Source organism: Chiloscyllium plagiosum, unplaced genomic scaffold (assembly GCF_037043375.1).
Source record: "Chiloscyllium plagiosum isolate Xiang-an unplaced genomic scaffold, Cpla_swu_hap1 HiC_scaffold_43, whole genome shotgun sequence".
In the NCBI taxonomy this organism is placed as follows: domain Eukaryota; kingdom Metazoa; phylum Chordata; class Chondrichthyes; order Orectolobiformes; family Hemiscylliidae; genus Chiloscyllium; species Chiloscyllium plagiosum.
In genome coordinates, this window is record NW_028270181.1 from 7,529,885 (window position 1) to 7,549,821 (window position 19,937).

At 46.4% G+C, this 19,937-nt stretch overlaps 1 protein-coding gene across 3 annotated transcripts in view; it reads right to left on the minus strand.

Moving 5' to 3' along the window:
* LOC122541921 (protein transport protein Sec24A-like) overlaps nt 1–19,937 on the minus strand; it is a 70,726-nt gene that overhangs the window by 32,688 nt on the left and 18,101 nt on the right. For 2 of the 3 annotated variants that reach the window (XM_087982663.1, XM_087982662.1), the window contains exons 2-10: nt 17,950–18,044; nt 15,939–16,111; nt 13,434–13,536; nt 11,729–11,855; nt 8,365–8,474; nt 7,152–7,264; nt 5,613–5,731; nt 4,086–4,141; nt 3,430–3,630 (exon numbers count right to left, since the gene is read on the minus strand). In XM_087982663.1, coding sequence (XP_087838789.1) covers nt 3,430–3,630; nt 4,086–4,141; nt 5,613–5,731; nt 7,152–7,264; nt 8,365–8,474; nt 11,729–11,855; nt 13,434–13,536; nt 15,939–16,111; nt 17,950–18,044 — 1,097 coding nt within the window. The remainder of the gene's footprint in view (nt 1–3,429; nt 3,631–4,085; nt 4,142–5,612; nt 5,732–7,151; nt 7,265–8,364; nt 8,475–11,728; nt 11,856–13,433; nt 13,537–15,938; nt 16,112–17,949; nt 18,045–19,937) is intronic. The other variant, XM_087982664.1, reaches the window with a different exon arrangement.

Here is a 19,937-nt window from a genome sequence, read left to right on the forward strand (position 1 = left end):
ATAGAAGATCAGCATGAGCAGGACTCCAGGTATCAGACTGCACCTTCAACAGTGTCCCACTTGTAAAAACAGTCAGCTCTTATCCATTAAAAAATGTTCAAACCGACACGACCAGTAATTATCAGGCACCATGTGTTTTCCAAGAGATCCTTTGTTAAAAGAAGTTCCAATGGTTCTATTCATTAACTTTCAAAAAAAGTAATCCAGGTATCTCCGAGGAACTAGAAATAAATCCTTCCACAATCCTTCAAATCTGAAATTCTTATAAAGGAATTTTAACATGAAGATTTCATCACAGAGGCACCCAGAGAGGAGGCAAAAGGCTTTGAAAGGATTGAACCAGAGCGGAGACAAAATAGATATCAACAAAGATTGGATTAGCTGAAGCTCTGTTCTCTCAGGAAGAAAAGGCTGAGGGCTGACTTAATCAAGATGTTTAAGATCATTAGGGAGTTTGACAGTATTCGTGTGGAGAACATGCTTTCATTTGTGGCAGAGAGCAAAACTAAGAATCATAAATTTAACATAACGATAACGTACAGAAGGAATTCAGGAAGAGCCTCTCTACCTACCTATAATGTGGCATTAACTGTCATAAATAGTTGTTGAGGTAAAGTATTGATTTGTGTAAGGGGATCTTATGACAAATGTCAGAGGGATAAAGGAATAAAAGGATTTATTTTATTCATTCATGGCATGTGAGCACTGATGGGCATTTATTGTCCCTCCCTAATTGCCCTTCAACTAAATGGCTTCCTCAGCCAGCTAAGAATCAAACAAGTTGCTGTGGGCTGAGAGTCACATGAGTCACCAGGGAGATTCCTTTCCCTGTAGGATATTAATAACCAGATGTGTTTTTACAGCATCAAGGATAGTTTCATTGTCATACTTTCAATTTCAGATTTTATCAATGCAAGTTAATTCCCACCAGTTATCATAGTGTCATTTGAACCCACAATCCATCCCCCAGTACACTGATAGGGTTAAAGGAGGAGGTTGGGAAATGGTTCATAAGCCATGAGACCAACTGACCTGGTCCAGGGGCATACGTTGTTCACCCATGGGATATGGGGATCACTGGCTGACCAGTATTTATTGCCTGTTCCTAGTTGCCCATGAGGAGGTGGTGTGAGCTGCCTTCTTGAACCGTTGCAGCCCACGTGCTGTAGTGTGACTCACAATGCCCTCAGGGAGGGAGTTCCAGGATTTTAACCCACTGACACTGAAGGAACATCGAAATATTTCCAAGTCAGGATGGTGAGTGGCTTGGAGGGGAAATTGAAGGTGGTGTTCCATGTACCTGCTGCTCTTGTCCTTCTAGATGGAAGCGGTCATGGATTTGGAAGGTGCTAAGTAACTTTGGTGATTTTCTGCAGCACATCTTGGAGATAGTACACACTGCTGCTACTGAGCGTCAGTGGGGGAGAGAATGGATATTTGTGGATGTGGTGCCAATCAAGTGGGCTGAACAAAGAACAGTACAGCACAAGAAGAGGCCCTTCGGCCCTCCAAGCCTGTGCAGACATATTTTCCCCTTCCATACTAAAACTGTCTTCACCTGCAGGATCTATATCCCTCTATTCCCTTCCTATTTGTGTATTTGTCCAGGTGCTTCTTGAATGCTGCTATTGTGTCTGCTTCCACCACCTCCTCTGGCAACGTGTTCCAGGCACTCACCACCCTCTGTGTGAAATTCTTGCCTCACACATCTCTTTTAAATTTCGTCTCCCTACACCTTGAACCTGTGACCCCTAGTAATTGACCCCTCCACCCTGGGAAAAAGCCACATATTTTCCACTCTACCCATGCCATTTACAATCTTATAAACTTCTATCAGGTCACCCCTCAACCTCCTGCGTTCCAGTGAAAACAAACCCAATCTATCCAACTTTCCCTCATAGCTAAAATCCCCCATACCAGGCAAATTCCTGGCAAACCTTTCTTGTACCGTCTTCAAAGCATCCACATCTTTCTGATAGAATATAGTTCTGATCACCACACTAAGTGTGGCCTAACTGAAGTTCTGCAAAGCTGCAGTGTAACATTTCTGTCCTGTTACTCAATGCCCCTTCCACTAAAGGCAAGCATGCCATAGTCAAGAGTGTTGTGCTGGGAAAACAAAGCAGGTCAGGCAGCATCCATGGAGCAGGAGAATCAATGTTTTGGACATCAGGATGAGGAAGGGCTTATGCCCGAAACGTCGATTCTCCTGCTCCTCGGATGCTGCCTGACCTGCTGTGCTTTTCCAGCAACACACTCTCGACTCTGACCTCCAGCATCTGCAGTCCTCACTTTCTCCAAGCACGCCATAGACCTGTTTACTCCCTTATCTACCTGTACTGCCATCTTCAGTGATCTGTGGACTTGCACACCAAGACCTCTCTACAAGATACTCTGAAGGGTTCTGCCATTCACCATATAATTTCCACCTGTACTTGACCTTCCAAAATACATCACCACATAATTGTGTGGATTAAACTCCATCTATCATCTTTCTGCCAATGTCTCCAACTGATTGATATCCTGTTGAATCCTCTGACAATCCTCCTCACTACCTGCAACTCTACCAATCGTTGTATCATCTGCAAACTTACTAATTAGACTAGCTACATTTTCCTCCAAATCATTTATGTAGATCACAAACAGCAGAGATCCCAGCACTGATCCCTGTGGTCATAACCCTTCATTCTGAAAAGCATCCTTCCACCACTACCCTCTGTCTCCTATGACCAAGCCAGTTCTGTATCCATCTTGCCAGCTCACCCTGATACCATGTGGCTTCACCTTTTATACCATGAGAGGTACAAGGCTTTACTGAAGTCCATGCGGACAACATGTCAAAGGCTTTACTGAAGTCCATGTAGACAACATCAAGTGCTTGTCCCTCAATTATCTTCGTCATCTCCTCAAAAAACTCCAGTTAGGTTCGCGAGGCCTTATCTCCCCTGCACAAAACCATGCTGTCTATCACTAAAAAGTCCATTTGTTTCTAAATGCATATAGATCTTGTCCCGAAGAATCTTTATGAATAACTTCCTGACCACTGATGCAAGGCTCACAGGCCTGTAGTTTCCTGGATTATCCCTGCTATCTTTCTTAAACAATGGGACAACACTGGTTGTTCTCCAAGCAGATGCTGGAGATCAGAGTCGGGAGTGTGGTGCTAGAAAAGCACAGCAGGTCAGGCAGCATCTGAGGAGCAGGAGAATCGATGTTTTGGGCATAAACCCTTCATCAGGATTCAATATTTTCCATGGGTTGCTTTGTCTGGTGTTAAGCTTCTTGAGTGTTCTTAGAGCTGCACTCATCCAGGCAAGTGGGGAGCATTCTATTGCACACTAATTCTGTACAGTTTTTGAGCCCATCACTTTCTGAACAGCAAGGTTCCTCCCCTAATGTAACAGATCACAGAGATGAACCTTGACCTACCAGTGTACTATCACCAGGATCCTCCCGGGGTTGCAAGGACCCACAGCCTTCATTGGGTAACTGGGTGAGAAATACAGTCATGCGCCCACCACTGAACTTCAGGAGTTTCTGAGCAGCCTGCAGTGCAGGTCCAAATGCACACAATGTCTTCTGAGTGTCTCTGAACGCAACCGGGAATTCCTCAAGTAGAGCGACAACAAGCTGTGGTAGAAATGTGGAGAATTAGTGAGCAAATATAACAGGGAGAGTCACACTCACATATACAGCCGTGAAGGAACAGAGTCATATCAATCTTTGAGCATCTCTACAATGTGATTCAGGCTTTTCATGATTTATCAAAGGATGTATAAGGGTAAGACCATTGAGAATGTATTGACGGGTCTCAGGTTTTTCGCTATCTCTCCCTTATTGTTTAGGGCATTCACAATAAAGAGGTAAAGAAACAGCTCATCATTAATCTTTATTGAAAAGTACGTTGTTTCAATCCATTACCTGTAGCCAGTGTGTGACCAGTCCCAGTGTTGTTCACAAACAGGGAACACATCTGGGGTTTGTAACCAGACGAGGTTGCCCTTGGCTTGACTGAGGGGGAGGAAGGGGCAAGGTTCAGACTTTACTGAACTGCGGCAGTTTTATTGGCAGGGGATTCACATTACCTGTCGGCTTTGTTGAAGATTCACCAACAATGTTTCTTCATTTGGAGTGAAGATATCTGAAAGAAGCCCAACATCATGCAATCATTATAAAGGCTCAGTCATTGCAAACTCTATCCAGCATCAGAAACATAATGGCTTCCTCTTGATCCAAGTGCAGCAGCTGTTTGTGCTACTCATACACACAGAGCAGCTCACTAAGGCTCCTTCAACAGCACCTTCCAATCTGGAGGAGGACAAAGACAGCAGATCCCTGCCTATTAGAGCATTGGTTTTCAGTGTTATCCAGTGTATAGAGAGTAATACTTAAACATCAACAAGGGAATAGGTTCTATTTAGCCAGGCTGGTCCATTATTAAGAAATAAGGCTAAATGCAATAAAGCAAACTGCTTGTCAATCTCCTTTTATATTCTTTCACAGGATGTGGACAAGGCCAGTGCTTGCAGTCCAACCCTAATTGCCCGTGAAGGTATTTTTCAATTAACTTGACACGCCTCTGGAGCAGGTGGGATTTGAACCCAGGCCTTCTAGGTAAGGACACTACCATTATACCACAAGAGCTCTTCCTAATATCCCTTCCTAACCACCCGTGAATTCAGTGTGGGTGGATAAGATTCAATCCCATTGCTGAGAGTCTAGAGTCACACATAAGCCAGACCAGGTAAGGAGGCCAGATGTTTTTCCCTAAAGGCCATTGGCAAACCAGACGGACTTTTACAACAATTGATGATTGTTGTCATTGATTCAGAAATCTAAAACAGACAAAGACCCTTCAGCCCATTGGGTCCACACCAATCAAAGCCTCTAACTATTCTAATCCCATTTTCCAACACTTGGCCATTAAGTCTTGCGAGCCTTGGCATCGCAAGTGTACATCTAAATACTTCTTCAATGTTGAGGGTTTCTGCTTCTCCCACCCTTACAGACAGTGAGTTCCAGACACCCATCACCCTCTGAGTGAAAATGATTTTCCTCAAATGGCCACCATGACAGCTCAAGATTTTATTAAGTGAATTTAAATTTCACCATCTACTGTGGCGGGATTTGAACATAAGACTCTGGAATGTCTTTTTTTTTTAAAATATTTTTTCGTAGATGAGGGCATCACTGGCTAGCCAGCATTTATTGCCCACCACCATTGCCTAGAGGGCAGTTATGAATCAACCACATTGCTGTGGGTCTGGAGTCACATGTAGGCCAGACCAGGTAAGGATGGCAGATTCCCCTCCCTAAGGGCATCAGTGAACCAGATGGGGTTTTCCTGACAATCAGCAGTGGTCATTGTTCGTTTCTTAATTCCATCTTTTTAAAACTGAATTCAATCTTCACAATCTGCCATGGTAGGATTCAAACCCAGAACACTACGAGGAACAATGGGCTAATAGTCTAGGCAATAGTACCACTTGGCCAATGTCTCTCCACCTACACAGGCCACTGAATCAATAGTCTCAAGACTTTACCACTATGGCACCATATACACCAACCCATTCCCCTATCCCCCCAATTCTCCAATTGCACTAACAACTTACCATTAATCTCAGTAAAAACCATCATGCGGGGTCGAGACAGGTTGCTGTGCAACTGGTAGAAGTTCACGTTGTTGTCAAATGTAATGAACCCAATCCGGGTCCGTGAATCACCTGGTAACCTAGGTAACAGAGACAGGATAAAGGTTGGTCCCTGTGATAACCTGTTTTAAGTGTAATCTGACTGCCACTGGGCTGCAGGGAGATCCAGTCTAATGATGTGAGAGGACGTGCACAGAACCAGGAAAGCCCCAGGTAATCCATCAAACCTCTCCTTTAAATGACCATCCACTTAATCATCTTCCACAAACTCTCTCCATCCCAGGATACAAATGGAGCTCCATTCAGTATTAATTAGAGCCACAGGGCAAGGATTAGTTTTCGTTTCATGGACTGATTGCAAATGACCAATTTTGCTGATATTTTCTCCACGATGGGATTTTTACTCTTTTTTTTTTCTGACTTTCCCAGAGAGATGCCATGGGTTCAGATTGGTTAGACCACTTTTGGAACACTACATTCAATTATGGTCACCCTGCTACAGAAAAATTATTGTGAAAGTTGAAAGGGTTCAGGAAAGATTTAGAAGGATGTTTCTAGGGTTGGAGGGTTTGAGCTATATAGAGACTGAATAGGCTGGGGCTGTTTCTCTGGAGTGTCAGAGGCGGAGGAGTGACTTTATAGAAGTTTATAAAACTGTGACAGGCACTTATTATCCATTCCTAATTGTCCAGAAGGTATTAAAAGTCAATCACATTGCTGTGGGTCTGGCGTCACATGTAGGCCAGAGCAGGTCAGGACAGCAGTTTCTTTACCTAAAGGGCATTAGTGAACCAGATGGGGTTTTATGACATTTGATAACAGTCAACATTAAACAAAATTCATTCTAAACATTTGTCCCCCTTCAATTCAAATCTCATTATCCCAACAATAAGCTGGAACCCTGGACTCCAGGTCTCTGGATTAAGAGTCTAGCGATAACAGCACTGAGCATTGGAATGTAGAGTGGTAGCTCTACGATGGACGTGACGGTTTACAGTTGTACGGATCAGGCTGAATGGACGATGACGGTCAAATTGTGCCTATCATTGTTCGTTGCTGAGTGTGTGTCACAGCCTCAGGATCCAGTGCCGTGGCTGCTGCCTTGTCTAAGGCACTGTCCATCAGTTCAGGCAGACAGTGGAGGTCCTGCTGACCTGACTGAGTGGACCGTGTGAGAATAGAGATCCCAGGGGCATATCCAAGGGACTCCTCCAGTGTTCGCATCAAGTGCAGTGCCTGCTGCTATGCTGATAAGTATGACAGGCATTCTGTACACAGTAAGATCCCAAATCGAAGGCAAACCTGAGGTTTTGAGTTCTTGCTGGCTCTGTGGGGTTTGTTGCCCAAGAACATCACTCTCCTTCCCACCCTCCAAACAAAAATTATGATTAATTTTACATTTTACAGTAAGAAAATATTTTGACCATGGACCCAGATTTACACCAACTTGTTTCCTTCATTTGGAAAATACCTTCAGAAACAGGATGCAGAGTGCCTCACCTGTCCAGGTTCTCCAGCAGCGTTTTGCAGACAATTGCCAGGTAACCAGTTTCCACTGCATTGTAGCTGACATCAAACAGAAACAGGTATGTTACAGGTCGAGGGCGTTTAGCCTGAGCAAGGATGGGGAGAGTCCAATCAGTGAAGTCAATCTCCTAACAATCACACCAATAGTTTGAGTAATTGGTGGTCAGTCGATGGTCAGTGCGGAGGCGTTGGCCAGTAATTAGGGGTGAAAGGTCGTCACCTCAACTGACCACCCAGAGGGTAATTCACTGCTCCCTATGAATTCAAGCAAAGCAGATAGCAGCCAGCATCCCTCCCCTACTCCCATAGTCAGGTCTAGTTAGAGAGAGGGACTTGTCAAAGGCTGGGAACACATCACTTACCTCTCACAGGTGTTCAGCACAATGACACAGGATACCTAATCCCCCAAGGGGCTCTGTACCCTGACGGAAGGTGTACTTCATTGTGTGTAGTGGGAAAGGGTACATACACTTTGCACAATGTGATAGGGTGTTGCTGGGACAGGTGACATGTGCAGTGGGACTGGCTGTGGCTGGTATGGAATGAAGTCAATATTTTTATGGGATGTGACTGGCCCTGCTCAGGGCAGCACTGATTGCCCATCCAGAGGAGAATTAATTGTCAGGTGTATTTCTGTGGAAATCAAGTGTGGGCTAGAACAGGTACAGATGGCAGACTTTTTCCACCCCCCCACTTAAAGTCATTAATGAACCAGCTGGATTTTTACAATGACTGATAGTAGTCATCATTAGGGACCAGGTTTTTAATCTCACCCTCTGCCATGCTGGGATTTAAAACCAACTCACCGAAGCATTAGCCTGGGGTTCTGGATTACTAGGTTAGTAATATTACCACAGCCTCCACCAAGCGAGCACAGGTAATGGATACAAACCAAAGGCAACGCGGGGGAAAGGTTGATGCAGAGGGTGGCTAGGATCTGGATTCACTGCCTGAGACTCTGGTGAAGGTAGATTCCATTGTAGCTTTCAAAAGAGAATTTGATAAGCAACTGAAGAGGAAAGGTGACTTGTAAAAGATCAGGGAGTGGGACTAGCTGATGTAGCAGTTACAGAGAGCTAGGACAGGTACAACAGACTGAGCGGCCTCCTCCTGTGCTGTGCTCGCTCCACGATTCCACGCACCCGGTGTTGCCGGCACAGGCATTGTGCAGTAAAATACCTTGTACCTGATATTCTAGAGGTACCATGAATTCCACAGCTGCATGCTGCAGTTCAGGACGACTGCGTGGGTTACAGTAGCTGCCAGTCATGGGATCAAAGAGGAAATTCCCAGGAACTGGAGGAGGAAACAAATTGAATAGTGAGCACCAACTGATCCAGATTCCTCTGCCACACTCTCTCCTTCAACAAATCCTGTTCACTCTCCACTCGAATCCTTATTGACTTCCCACCCAGTGAACTGATTTCAACAGCTGTGTTTTAGGCTCCGGCGTTCTTTGCTACATTTACCTTCTCGTCCATTTCCTTGTCCACCTCTCCTGTTATGGTCAACCCAAGTTCCTGCCATTGGAATCTCTCCACCCATTCCACCCCCACCTCCCGCCAGGTCCCTGGAATTCTCTATCACAGCCCCCAGACCTTCCCTGTCATTCAAAGGCCATTCCCCATCCTTCGGATGGCACCTTTCCCCCTGTTTTAGTTTCATAATAACATTAGGCACAGGAATAAGCCATTTGGTCCCCTGAGCCCATTCCACCATGCAATAAGATCCAATTGTAGCCTTAACTTCATCTTTCTGCATTGATTCTTGATTCCCTTGTCATTCAGTAATGTCTGATTCAGCTTTGAATACATTCAGTGGCTACACTCTGGGAGAGAGAACTCCGAATACTTATGACTCACCAAGAGTAGAAATTCCTCCACTTCTCCATCTTAAATGGGGGAGCCCCGCATTTGGAGCCCTGCCCCTGGTCTAGATTCCTCATGACAGGAAACATCCTTTCAGCATTCATCTTGGAAAGTCCCCTCAGAATCTTACATGTTTTAATGAAATAATTTCCCATTCTGATGAATTCTAATGAGTATAGGCCCAAACTTTTGGCTAGTGTTCTGCTGCTTGGCTTGGCTTGGCTGAACAACTTTGAACCACATTTGGACATCGTCAAGTTGCGAGTGAAAAAGACTACTCTGTCTTTGTTGGTGTTGAGCTTCATGATTGTTGTTGGAGCTGTAGCACTTCCAGGTAAGTGGAGGACATTCATCACATCAAACCTGGGTTACCTCTGTCACTCGCCTCTTAATGGTCATTGCAGTTAGTCTTATGTCAAGGGCAGAGAGAAAGTTGGCCAACTTTCCTCAGCACACACAGGAGGAAGGGGCAGACACCTACCTGACTAGGGCCACAACACTTGTTACCTTCCCCCAAGACTGCTGGTCACTGTGGAAAAATCTGCAAAGTGTTACTCACTAAACCAAGCCCGCCATTTAAACAAGCTTAAGCCAGAACAAGTTACAATTCCCATCGGTTGATCAACATTTCTGATTATATCAGTTACTAATTGTGCGTTGTTCACAGGTGCCTTTTCAATTAGCAGATGTGCAACCTTCCCTTACATGATAATGAGATCATTCTTCTGCTGGATTCTGCATTCTTGTAAAATTCAATCACAGGATGATGACATTGCTGGCCAGGCCAGCATTTATTGCCCTTTGCTGTGAGTCTGGAGTCTTGTGTAGTCCAGACTAGGTAAGGATAGCAGTTTCATTCCTTAAAAAGGATAGTATTGAACCAGATGGGCTTTCCAACAATGGTCATCATTAGTCTCTTGATTCCAGACTTCTTTGTTATTGAATTCAAATGCCACCGTGGCAGGATTCGAACTGGGGTCCCCAGAATGGCTAAACAGGCCAGTGATAATACCACTCGGCCTTCGCCTCCCCCTAAGTAGTGAAGTAACCATTAGATGTCGCAACTGAATTGTGCATAGAATAGAATAGCATCCCTACAGTGTGGAACCAAGCCCACACCAATCCTCCGAAGAGTAACCTACCCTGACCCATTCCCCTACTATTCTATATTTACCCCTGACTAGTGTACGTGACCTACACATTCTTAAACACTATGGGCAATTTAGCATGGCCAATTCACCTAACTGCACATCTTTGGATTGTGGAAACAGGAGAATGTGCAAACTCCACACAGACAGTTGTCTCAGGCAGGATTTGAACCCAGGTCTCTGGCGCTGTGAGGCAGCAGTGCTAACCACTGAGCCACTGAGCGCTATGCGTGTTCAAGCTATTTTGGTTTTCTCTGGTGCCTTGTGATGACATCCGAAAACTTTGCTCCAACTACACACTCCCAAGTTATTCAAGATTCTCCACTGGATTTTAAACATGAACTTAAACTTCAGTTTGGCCACTGACTGTTCTGAAAGCAATACAGGCCGGATATATAGCAGGTTTGCCTGCTTCCAATGTTGCTGGGAATGAAGGCTTTGAGATACAAAGATAGTCTGGATAGGCTGGGACATTTTTCATTGGAGCGTAGGAGATTGAGGGGTGAACTTATTGAGATTTAAGAAGTCATAAAGGGCATAGATAAGGTGAATGACGAGGGTCTTTTCTTTAGGGTAGGGGAGCTCAAAATTAGTGGGCATATTTTTAAGGTGAGAGGAGAAAGATTCGCAAATGACTTGAGGGGTAACTTTTTTTTTTACACAGAGAGTGGTTCATGTGTGGAATGAACTTCCAGAGGAAGTGCGGATGTGGGTACAATTATAACATTTAAAAGACATTTGGATAAGTACATGGGTAGAAAAGGTTTGGAGGGTTACAGGCCAAATGGCGGCAGGTTGGAGTCGTTCAGTTTGGGAACATGGTCAGCATGGACTGGTTGAACCGAAGGGTCTGTTTTCATGCTATGCAATTCTCTGACTCTATGTGGGGAGTGACAGGATCAGTTAGGACTATATTCACTGGCGTTTAGAAAAATAACTGGTGTTCTGATAGAAACTTATAAACTTCTAACAGGATTAGACAGGACAGATGCAAGACAGATGTTCCCGATGACCAGGGAGATTAGAACCGGGGTTCCTGTCAATTAAGACAGAGATAAGGAGGAGTATTTACACCCAGAGAATGGGGAGCCTGTGGAATTCTCTGCCATGGAAACTGGTTGCGGCCAAAACATTGAAGACTTTCAAGACCAACATGGATACAATTCTTAGGAATAGAGGGATCAAAGGATATGAGGACAAAGCAGGAACAGGGTATGGAGTAGGATGAAATCAATTAGGAGAAAGTGAGGACTGCAGATGCTGGAGATCAGAGTCGAGAGTGTGGTGCTGGAAAAGCACAACCGGTCAGAAAGCATCCAAGGAGCAGGAGAGTCAACGTTTCAGGCGTAAGCCCTTCATCAGGAATGAGGAAGCCCCCCCTGACCTGCTGTGCTTTTCCAGCACCACAATCTCGGCTGCGGAGTAGGATGGTCAGCCATGTTGGATGGTGGAGCAAGGTTGAAGGGTTGAATGGCCTACCCCGCTCTTATTTTCTATGTTTCTATGCAAGTCAATTGCCAGCATGTGCTCCTACCATCATTGAGTGAGAAACAAACGTTGCATTTCCAGTGTTGCTGATCAATGAAGGCGGTGAAGGGGTTGATGTAGGTCTGACATGACGAGCAGCGAGGGGGGACATCAGTGATCAGCAGTGGAGGCTCCTGGCAACCAGGGGAAAACAGTCAAGTTACCCTCTTGTACCAATACTGCATTCACAAGGAACAACATGACTTTATCACTGCTCCCAACTTAGCTGAGCATCATCAACACTCCAGGATTGAAAGACTAACCTCCAACAATATGGCCTGAAGCAAAAATCCATGGAGATATTTTTAAAAAAATCTTTGGAGAAAATAATTCTTTGGATAAATTTTGCAGTTATAAAAAGGATTGGACAAACAGGGAGCAATATAAAAAGGCAACTTTGCTGAGGGGTGGAGATTATCCAATCAGGCAGTGAAGAGTCTGCCTGCTTTCTGATTGGCTGTGGGACACACTATCGAATTCCTACAGTGTGGAAGCAGGCCATTCAGCCCATTGAGTCCACGCTGACCCCCTGAAGAGTATGCCACCCAGACCCACCCCCTACCCTTGTAATCCCCATAGCTAACCCACCTCATCTGCATATCCCTAGACATTATGGGCAACTTCACATGGCCAATCCACCTGACCTGCACATCTTTGGACTGTAGGAGGTAACTGGACCACCCGGAGGAAACCCACACAGACACGGGGAAAATGTGCAAACTCCACACAGACAGTCATCCGAGGCTGGAATCAAACCCAGATCCCTGGTGCTGTGAGGCAGCAGTGCTAACCACTGAGCCACCATGCCGCCATGATGATACAGGAGTTAAGTGGCCAATGTGTGGGGCATGTGCTGGTGGAAAGTCATGTGATGGCTCCACCTGGTGCAACCCCAGGCTTGGCAGCTCCAATGCAGCAAGACAATCGTTTGGAAAGTGAATTTATTAAGATGCAGCACATTCCATTAGGAATGATGTACTAATGCTATTATGTAAGATTTACCATGGAGCAGTACATTGGTCGGATGCTTCAGTCAGTCATATCCCTACCTCTGAGATCAACATTTTGTGTTGTAGTCCCCCTCCAGGACCTGTTAACCACAGAAAAGGCGATCATCCCACAGCCAAACAGGTAAGAACCACCCTGCTGTTCCTTCCAATATGTCCATGGCAGGCACAAAGATTGCAGATCTTTGTTTACAGATTTACAGATTTCTGTAAAGCCGTGCTTAGCATAGAGTGGGTGCCCCTCAATCTTTTGCCATCAGTTTGCTCTAAGCAGAGAGAAACAGAGGACTCTGGCATTAAAAGTAGAGTAGAAGTAGACCGAGATTGTGTGGAAATCTCAGAAAGTCACAAAATTGCTGTACAAGGCTATGGTCAGCACATTGGTCCAGCATAGTGGCCAATTCTGGTCACCTAGCATAAGAAGGACCATTTTGCTTTTGATAAGGGGCAACACTGATGATCCTATTTATCAAGGATCAAGCATACAGCAACAGGAATGGACTAATCAGCCACTCAAGCCTCCTCTTTCACTTGGCTAATGTACACTTCAATCTGGTCGATTTCTTTTCTATATCCTTTGATCCAGTTACCAAACAAGAGAGAAAAGAAAATCAAAGGTTCTCAATATTGAAAACTGATTCTGAAATTAAGGCACATTTGAGGATTTTCACAAACCCGAGGGAAGGTTCATTCCATTCGACTCACCCTGGAATCCTTGAACGGTTGGAAGATCAGACCCAGAGGAAGTTTCACCTGTTTCAGCAGTGCCAGAGTCTGTGGAATATTCACCAGTGTACACTGAAACACACTAGAGCAGCAAACAGTTACACTGCAGCATTGTTGCACTGTGAATTCTACAGACAGAAAGCAACTTGCTATAGACTCCTCCTTCCCACACCCATGGAATGTGCCCATACTTGTTTGAATCTCACGACTGACTGCGAATCAGAAACAGAAACTAAAAGCAAAATACCGCGGATGCTGGAAATCTGAAACAGACACATAAAATCAGCAGGGGTAGCACCATCCATGCAGAAGAGTTGAAACATTAACACTGTTTTTCTCTCTCCACAGATGCCGCCAGACCCAGTGAGTTTTCCTGGGTTTTCATATCAGATTTCCAGGATCTGCAGTACTTTATTTTTATATTTTCACCTCTCTTCAGTTCCAATCATGTCATGCTAGACTCAAAGCGTAACTCTGTTTCTCTCTACACAGATGCTGTCAGACCTGCTGAGTTTCACCAGCACTGTTGATCACAACCACAGAAGACGCAGGTATCTCCAGCAATTTCTGATTTTGAAACAGAGCTAACGTTTTGAGTGGAGTCACTCTTTGTCAGAACTGAGGGAGAAACGTGATGTGGTCAATGCTGTTGAAAGAGAACAAAAGTTCTTTACAACTTTTATTACAATGGCTAAGTACAGACCCAACTTGTTCAAACTTTCCTCTTAAGAAAACCCCTACATCCCCAAATACAGCTGAATTTTTTTCTTTGTTCATGGAATGGGTGGGCGTAATTGTCTTGGCTAACATTGAATGCCCATAGAATCATAGATTCCCTACAGTGTGGAAACAGGCCCTTTGGCCCAACAGGTCCACACCAACCCTCTGAAGAGTAACCCAACCAGATCCATCCCCTTACCATATATTTACCCCAACTAATGCACCTAACCTACACATCCCTGAACACTATGGGAACTTAGCATTGTCAATTCACCCTGACCTGCACATCATTGGACTGTGGGATGAAACCAGAGCACCCAAAGGAAACCCATGCAGACACAGGGAGAATGCGCAAACTCCACACAGACACATCCGAGGCTGCAATCAAACCCAGGTCCCTGGCGCCGTGAGGCAGCAGTGCTAACCACTGAGCCACCATGCCACCCCAGTGATGTCCATCTCTGATTGCCCTGGAGAAGGTGGTAATAAGCTGCCTTCTTGCCCCCAGCCAATATTGCTCTGAGCTTGTGAACAGCAAGTTTTCTGTCGGTGTTAGGTGTACAGATATCCCACCGTCCTTTCTGTCGGTGTTAGATGTACAGGTATCCCACCGTCCTTTCTGTCGGTGTTAGGTGTACAGATAACCCACCGTCCTTTCTGTCGGTGTTAGGTGTACAGGTATCCCACCGTCCTTTCTGTCGGTGTTAGGTGTACAGGTATCCCACCGTCCTTTCTGTCGGTGTTAGGTGTACAGATATCCCACCGTCCTTTCTGTCAGTCAGTGTTAGGTGTACAGGTATCCCACCGTCCTTTCTGTCGGTGTTAGCTGTACAGGTATCCCACCATCCTTTCTGTCAGTGTTAGGTGTACAGGTATCCCACCGTCCTCTCTGTCGGTGTTAGGTGTACAGATATCCCACCGTCCTCTCTGTCGGTGTTAGATGTACAGATATCCCACCGTCCTTTCTGTCGGTGTTAGGTGTACAGGTATCCCACCGTCCTTTCTGTCGGTGTTAGGTGTACAGGTATCCCACCGTCCTTTCTGTCGGTGTTAGGTGTACAGGTATCCCACCGTCCTTTCTGTCGGTGTTAGGTGTACAGGTATCCCACCGTCCTTTCTGTCGGTGTTAGGTGTACAGGTATCCCGCCGTCCTCTCTGTCGGTGTTAGGTGTACAGGTATCCCGCCGTCCTCTCTGTCGGTGTTAGGTGTACAGGTATCCCACCGTCCTCTCTGTCGGTGTTAGGTGTACAGGTATCCCACCGTCCTCTCTGTCGGTGTTAGGTGTACAGGTATCCCACCGTCCTCTCTGTCGGTGTTAGGTGTACAGGTATCCCACCGTCCTTTCTGTCGGTGTTAGGTGTACAGGTATCCCACCGTCCTCTCTGTCGGTGTTAGGTGTACAGGTATCCCACCGTCCTTTCTGTCGGTGTTAGGTGTACAGGTATCCCACCGTCCTTTCTGTCGGTGTTAGGTGTACAGGTATCCCGCCGTCCTCTCTGTCGGTGTTAGGTGTACAGGTATCCCACCGTCCTCTCTGTCGGTGTTAGGTGTACAGGTATCCCACCGTCCTTTCTGTCGGTGTTAGGTGTACAGGTATCCCACCGTCCTCTCTGTCGGTGTTAGGTGTACAGGTATCCCACCGTCCTTTCTGTCGGTGTTAGCTGTACAGGTATCCCACCGTCCTTTCTGTCGGTGTTAGGTGTACAGGTATCCCACCGTCCTTTCTGTCGGTGTTAGCTGTACAGGTATCCCACCGTCCTTACTCTGAGCAGCAGTTCAGTTTCCGGAGGTGGGTGCTGAGGCTTGGCTCAGGTGCCGTGGATGGTTCAGCCCGTGGGACATCTCTCTGCTGAAGGAGGTTGACTGGCCACATGTGGCCCGGCTGGGAGTTCAGGTCAGACGCTGACTCCCGTAACTGCTCCATGCAGAACGTATCCTGCCAGGACAGCAACAGAGCAAAATCACCAACTAGACATGACACTCGGAAAAAAGGAAGAAACGGCCTAAGGTTTCTTTTTTTGTTTGTTCAGTGAAAAAAATACATATTCATGTATACCCCACAGGAACTTCCTAATTAATTTTCCTTTTTTTACACAGGATGAGGATGTTGCAGGTTAGGCAGCATTTAGTACCCATCGGGCAGTTGAGAGTCAACCACATTGCTGTGGGTCTGCAATCCCATGTAGGCCAGACCAGGTAGGGATCGCAGATTTCCTTCTCTAAAGGGCATTAGTGAACCAGATGTTTATTTCCAACAATTGGCAATGGATTTATAGTAGTCATTTGATTCTTAATTCTAAATATTACCCAAGACAGAGGTCAGAGGTAGTTCCTTTACTCAGAGAGTAGTATGGGTGTAGAATGGCCTGCCTGCAACATTAGCAGACCTGCCAACTTTAAGGACATTTAAATGGTCATTGGATAGTCATGTGGAATAATGTAAGTTAGATGGGCTTCAGATTGGGTTCACAGGTCGGTGCAACATCAAGGGCCAAAGGGCCTGTATAGCACTGTAATCTTCTACATTTATTGAATTCAAATTCCACCAAGGCAGGATTTGAACCCAGGCCCTCAGAACATGAAGTGGGGCTCTAGATTAACAATCCAGCTATAATACCACTAGGCCATTGACTCCCCTAGTGAAGCCCCTTCATTACACCAGGTTGGAAATCAACAAGGGTAAACGCAGGAAGAACATTCGAGATGACTGGGAAGTCCAGAACCAGGGGGTCACAGTCTAAGATGCAAAATACGCCATTTAGGACTGAGATGTATCTTCATTGAGAGAGTGGTAAGGCCTGTGGAACTCTCTGCCTCAGGGAGTGGGTTAGGGCAAAATTTCAAGAAGAAGTGGACCCAAGGGCATGGGGAGAAAGTAAGAACTGAGGGCATGAGGTTGGGTGATCAGCCATGGATATATTGAATGACTGAAAGGGCCGAATGGCCAAATCCTGCTTCTATTTTCTATGTTTCCTGCTCAGCCAGAGATTGAAGCAGTGAGAGACATTCAGGCTCACCACGTGGAATACTTGTGCTTGTCAGAAGCTACATGTGAAGATAATGTAAATAGGAGCAGGAATAGTCCATCAAGCTTGCCCTGCTATTCTATAAGATCATGGTTGGTCTGCCCCAGGCCTCAACTGTTTTGCATCAGCTCAAATCCCTCAATTTCCCAATGTTCCAAAAATCCTCTTTAAGTATTTTCAGTGATCTAGCCTCCACATCCCTCTGAGGTCCAGATATTCCCCAACCTCAGGCAGAAGAAAATCTTTCACACCTCCATCTTAAATGATTGTCCCCTTATTCTGTTACTATGTCTCCCTAGACTGAGATACTCCCACTAATGGAAACAGCTTAGAGTCATAGAGATGTACAATACGCAAACAGACCCTTCGGTTCAACGTGTCCATGCTGAACAAATATCCTAAACTAATCTAGTCCCATTTGCCAGCACTTGGCCCATCTCCCCCCTAAACCCTTCCTATTCGTATACCCATCCAGATGTCTTTTAAATGTTGTAATTGTAGCACCATTTCCTCTGGCAGCTCATTCCATACACACACCACCTTCTGTGTGGAAAAGTTGCACCTTGGTCCCTTTTAAATCTTTCCCCTCTCACCCTAAACCTATGCCCTCTAGTTCTGGACTCCGCTTGTCTATTTAGCATATCCATGTCTCTCAATATCAACCCGGTAAAGCCCCCTCAGAATCTTGTATGTTTCAAGATTCCAAATAGTCTCCTTCTGTGACCATTCCATGATTTCATGTACCAACCTGCACTGCTGGGCTGCTCTGAAAATCCATCCAGGATGACCTGTTTTGCAGATTTTGTCCTTCGCAACTGGCCCCATTAGAGTCTGATTGATTAACTGGAAGGGACAAAATGGACATTCAGCTGTTGTCCTATGCAACAGTAGAATTGTAACACCTTCAGATCATCAGATCAGATTCAAACACACATTTTCTAAAGTTCAAACACAAGGTAAAAAAGTTGAGCAAAGTCCATAACGTCAAAAGAATGAGCAGAAAGACTGGCAGAAAATAGAGAAGACACCATAGAGATTGGGACAGAGTAAGGACAGAGTGGACAGCACACTGACTGAAAGAGAGCAGGGACAGAGCAGACAGCACACAGAGCGGGAGAGAGCAGGGATAGAGCAGACAGCACACAGACCGGGAGAGAGCAGGGATAGAGCAGACAGCACACAGAGCGGGAGAGAGCAGGTACAGAGCAGACAGCACACAGACTGCAAGAGAGAGCAGGGATAGAGCAGAAAGCAGACAGACTGCGAGAGAGAGCAGGGATAGAGCAGAAAGCACACAGACTGGGATAGAGCACACAGACTGGGAGAAAGCAGGGATAGAGCAGAAAGCACACAGACCGGGAGAGAACAGGGATAGAGCAGACAGCACACAGACCGGGAGAGAACAGGGATAGAGCAGACAGCACACAGACCGGGAGAGAACAGGGATAGAGCAGACAGCACACAGACCGGGAGAGAGCAGGTATAGAGCAGACAGCACACAGACCGGGAGAGAGCAGGGATAGAGCAGACAGCACACAGACTAGGATAGAGCAGACAGCACACAGACTGCGAGAGAGAGCAGGGATAGAGCAGACAGCAAACAGACTGGGAGACAACAGGGATAGAGCAGACAGCACACAGACTGGGATAGAGCAGACAGCACACAGACTGCGAGAGAGAGCAGGGACAGAGCAGACAGCACACAGACTGGGATAGAGCAGACAGCACACAGACTGCGAGAGAGAGCAGGGATAGAGCAGACAGCACACAGACTGGGAGAGAGCAGGGATAGAGCAGACAGCACACAGACTGGGATAGAGCAGACAGCACACAGACTGCGAGAGAGAGCAGGGATAGAGCAGACAGCAAACAGACTGGGAGAGAGCAGGGATAGAGCAGACAGCACACAGACTGGGATAGAGCAGGGATAGAGCAGACAGCATACAGACTGGGAGAGAACAGGGATAGAGCAGACAGCACACAGACTGGGATAGAGCAGGGATAGAGCAGACAGCACACAGACTGGGATAGAGCAGACAGCACACAGACTGGGAGAGAGCAAGGACAGAGCAGACATCACACAGACCGGGAGAGAGCAAGGACAGAGCAGACAGCACACAGACCGGGAGAGAGCAGGGAGAGAGCAGACAGCACACAGACCGGGAGAGAGCAGGGAGAGAGCAGACAGCACACAGACCGGGAGAGAGCAGGGAGAGAGCAGACAGCACACAGACCGGGAGAGAGCAGGGAGAGAGCAGACAGCACACAGACCGGGAGAGAGCAGGGAGAGAGCAGACAGCACACAGACCGGGAGAGAGCAGGGAGAGAGCAGACAGCACACAGACCGGGAGAGAGCAGGGAGAGAGCAGACAGCACACAGACCGGGAGAGAGCACGGAGAGAGCAGACATCACACAGACCGGGAGAGAGCAAGGACAGAGCAGACATCACACAGACCGGGAGAGAGCAAGGACAGAGCAGACAGCACACAGACTGGGATAGAGCAGGGACAGAGCAGACAGCACACAGACTGGGATAGAGAGCAGGGATAGAGCAGACAGCACACAGACTGGGATAGAGCAGGGATAGAGCAGACATCACACAGACCGGGAGAGAGCAGGGATAGAGCAGACAGCACACAGACTGGGATAGAGCAGGGATAGAGCAGACATCACACAGACCGGGAGAGAGCAGGGATAGAGCAGACAGCACACAGACCGGGAGAGAACAGGGACAG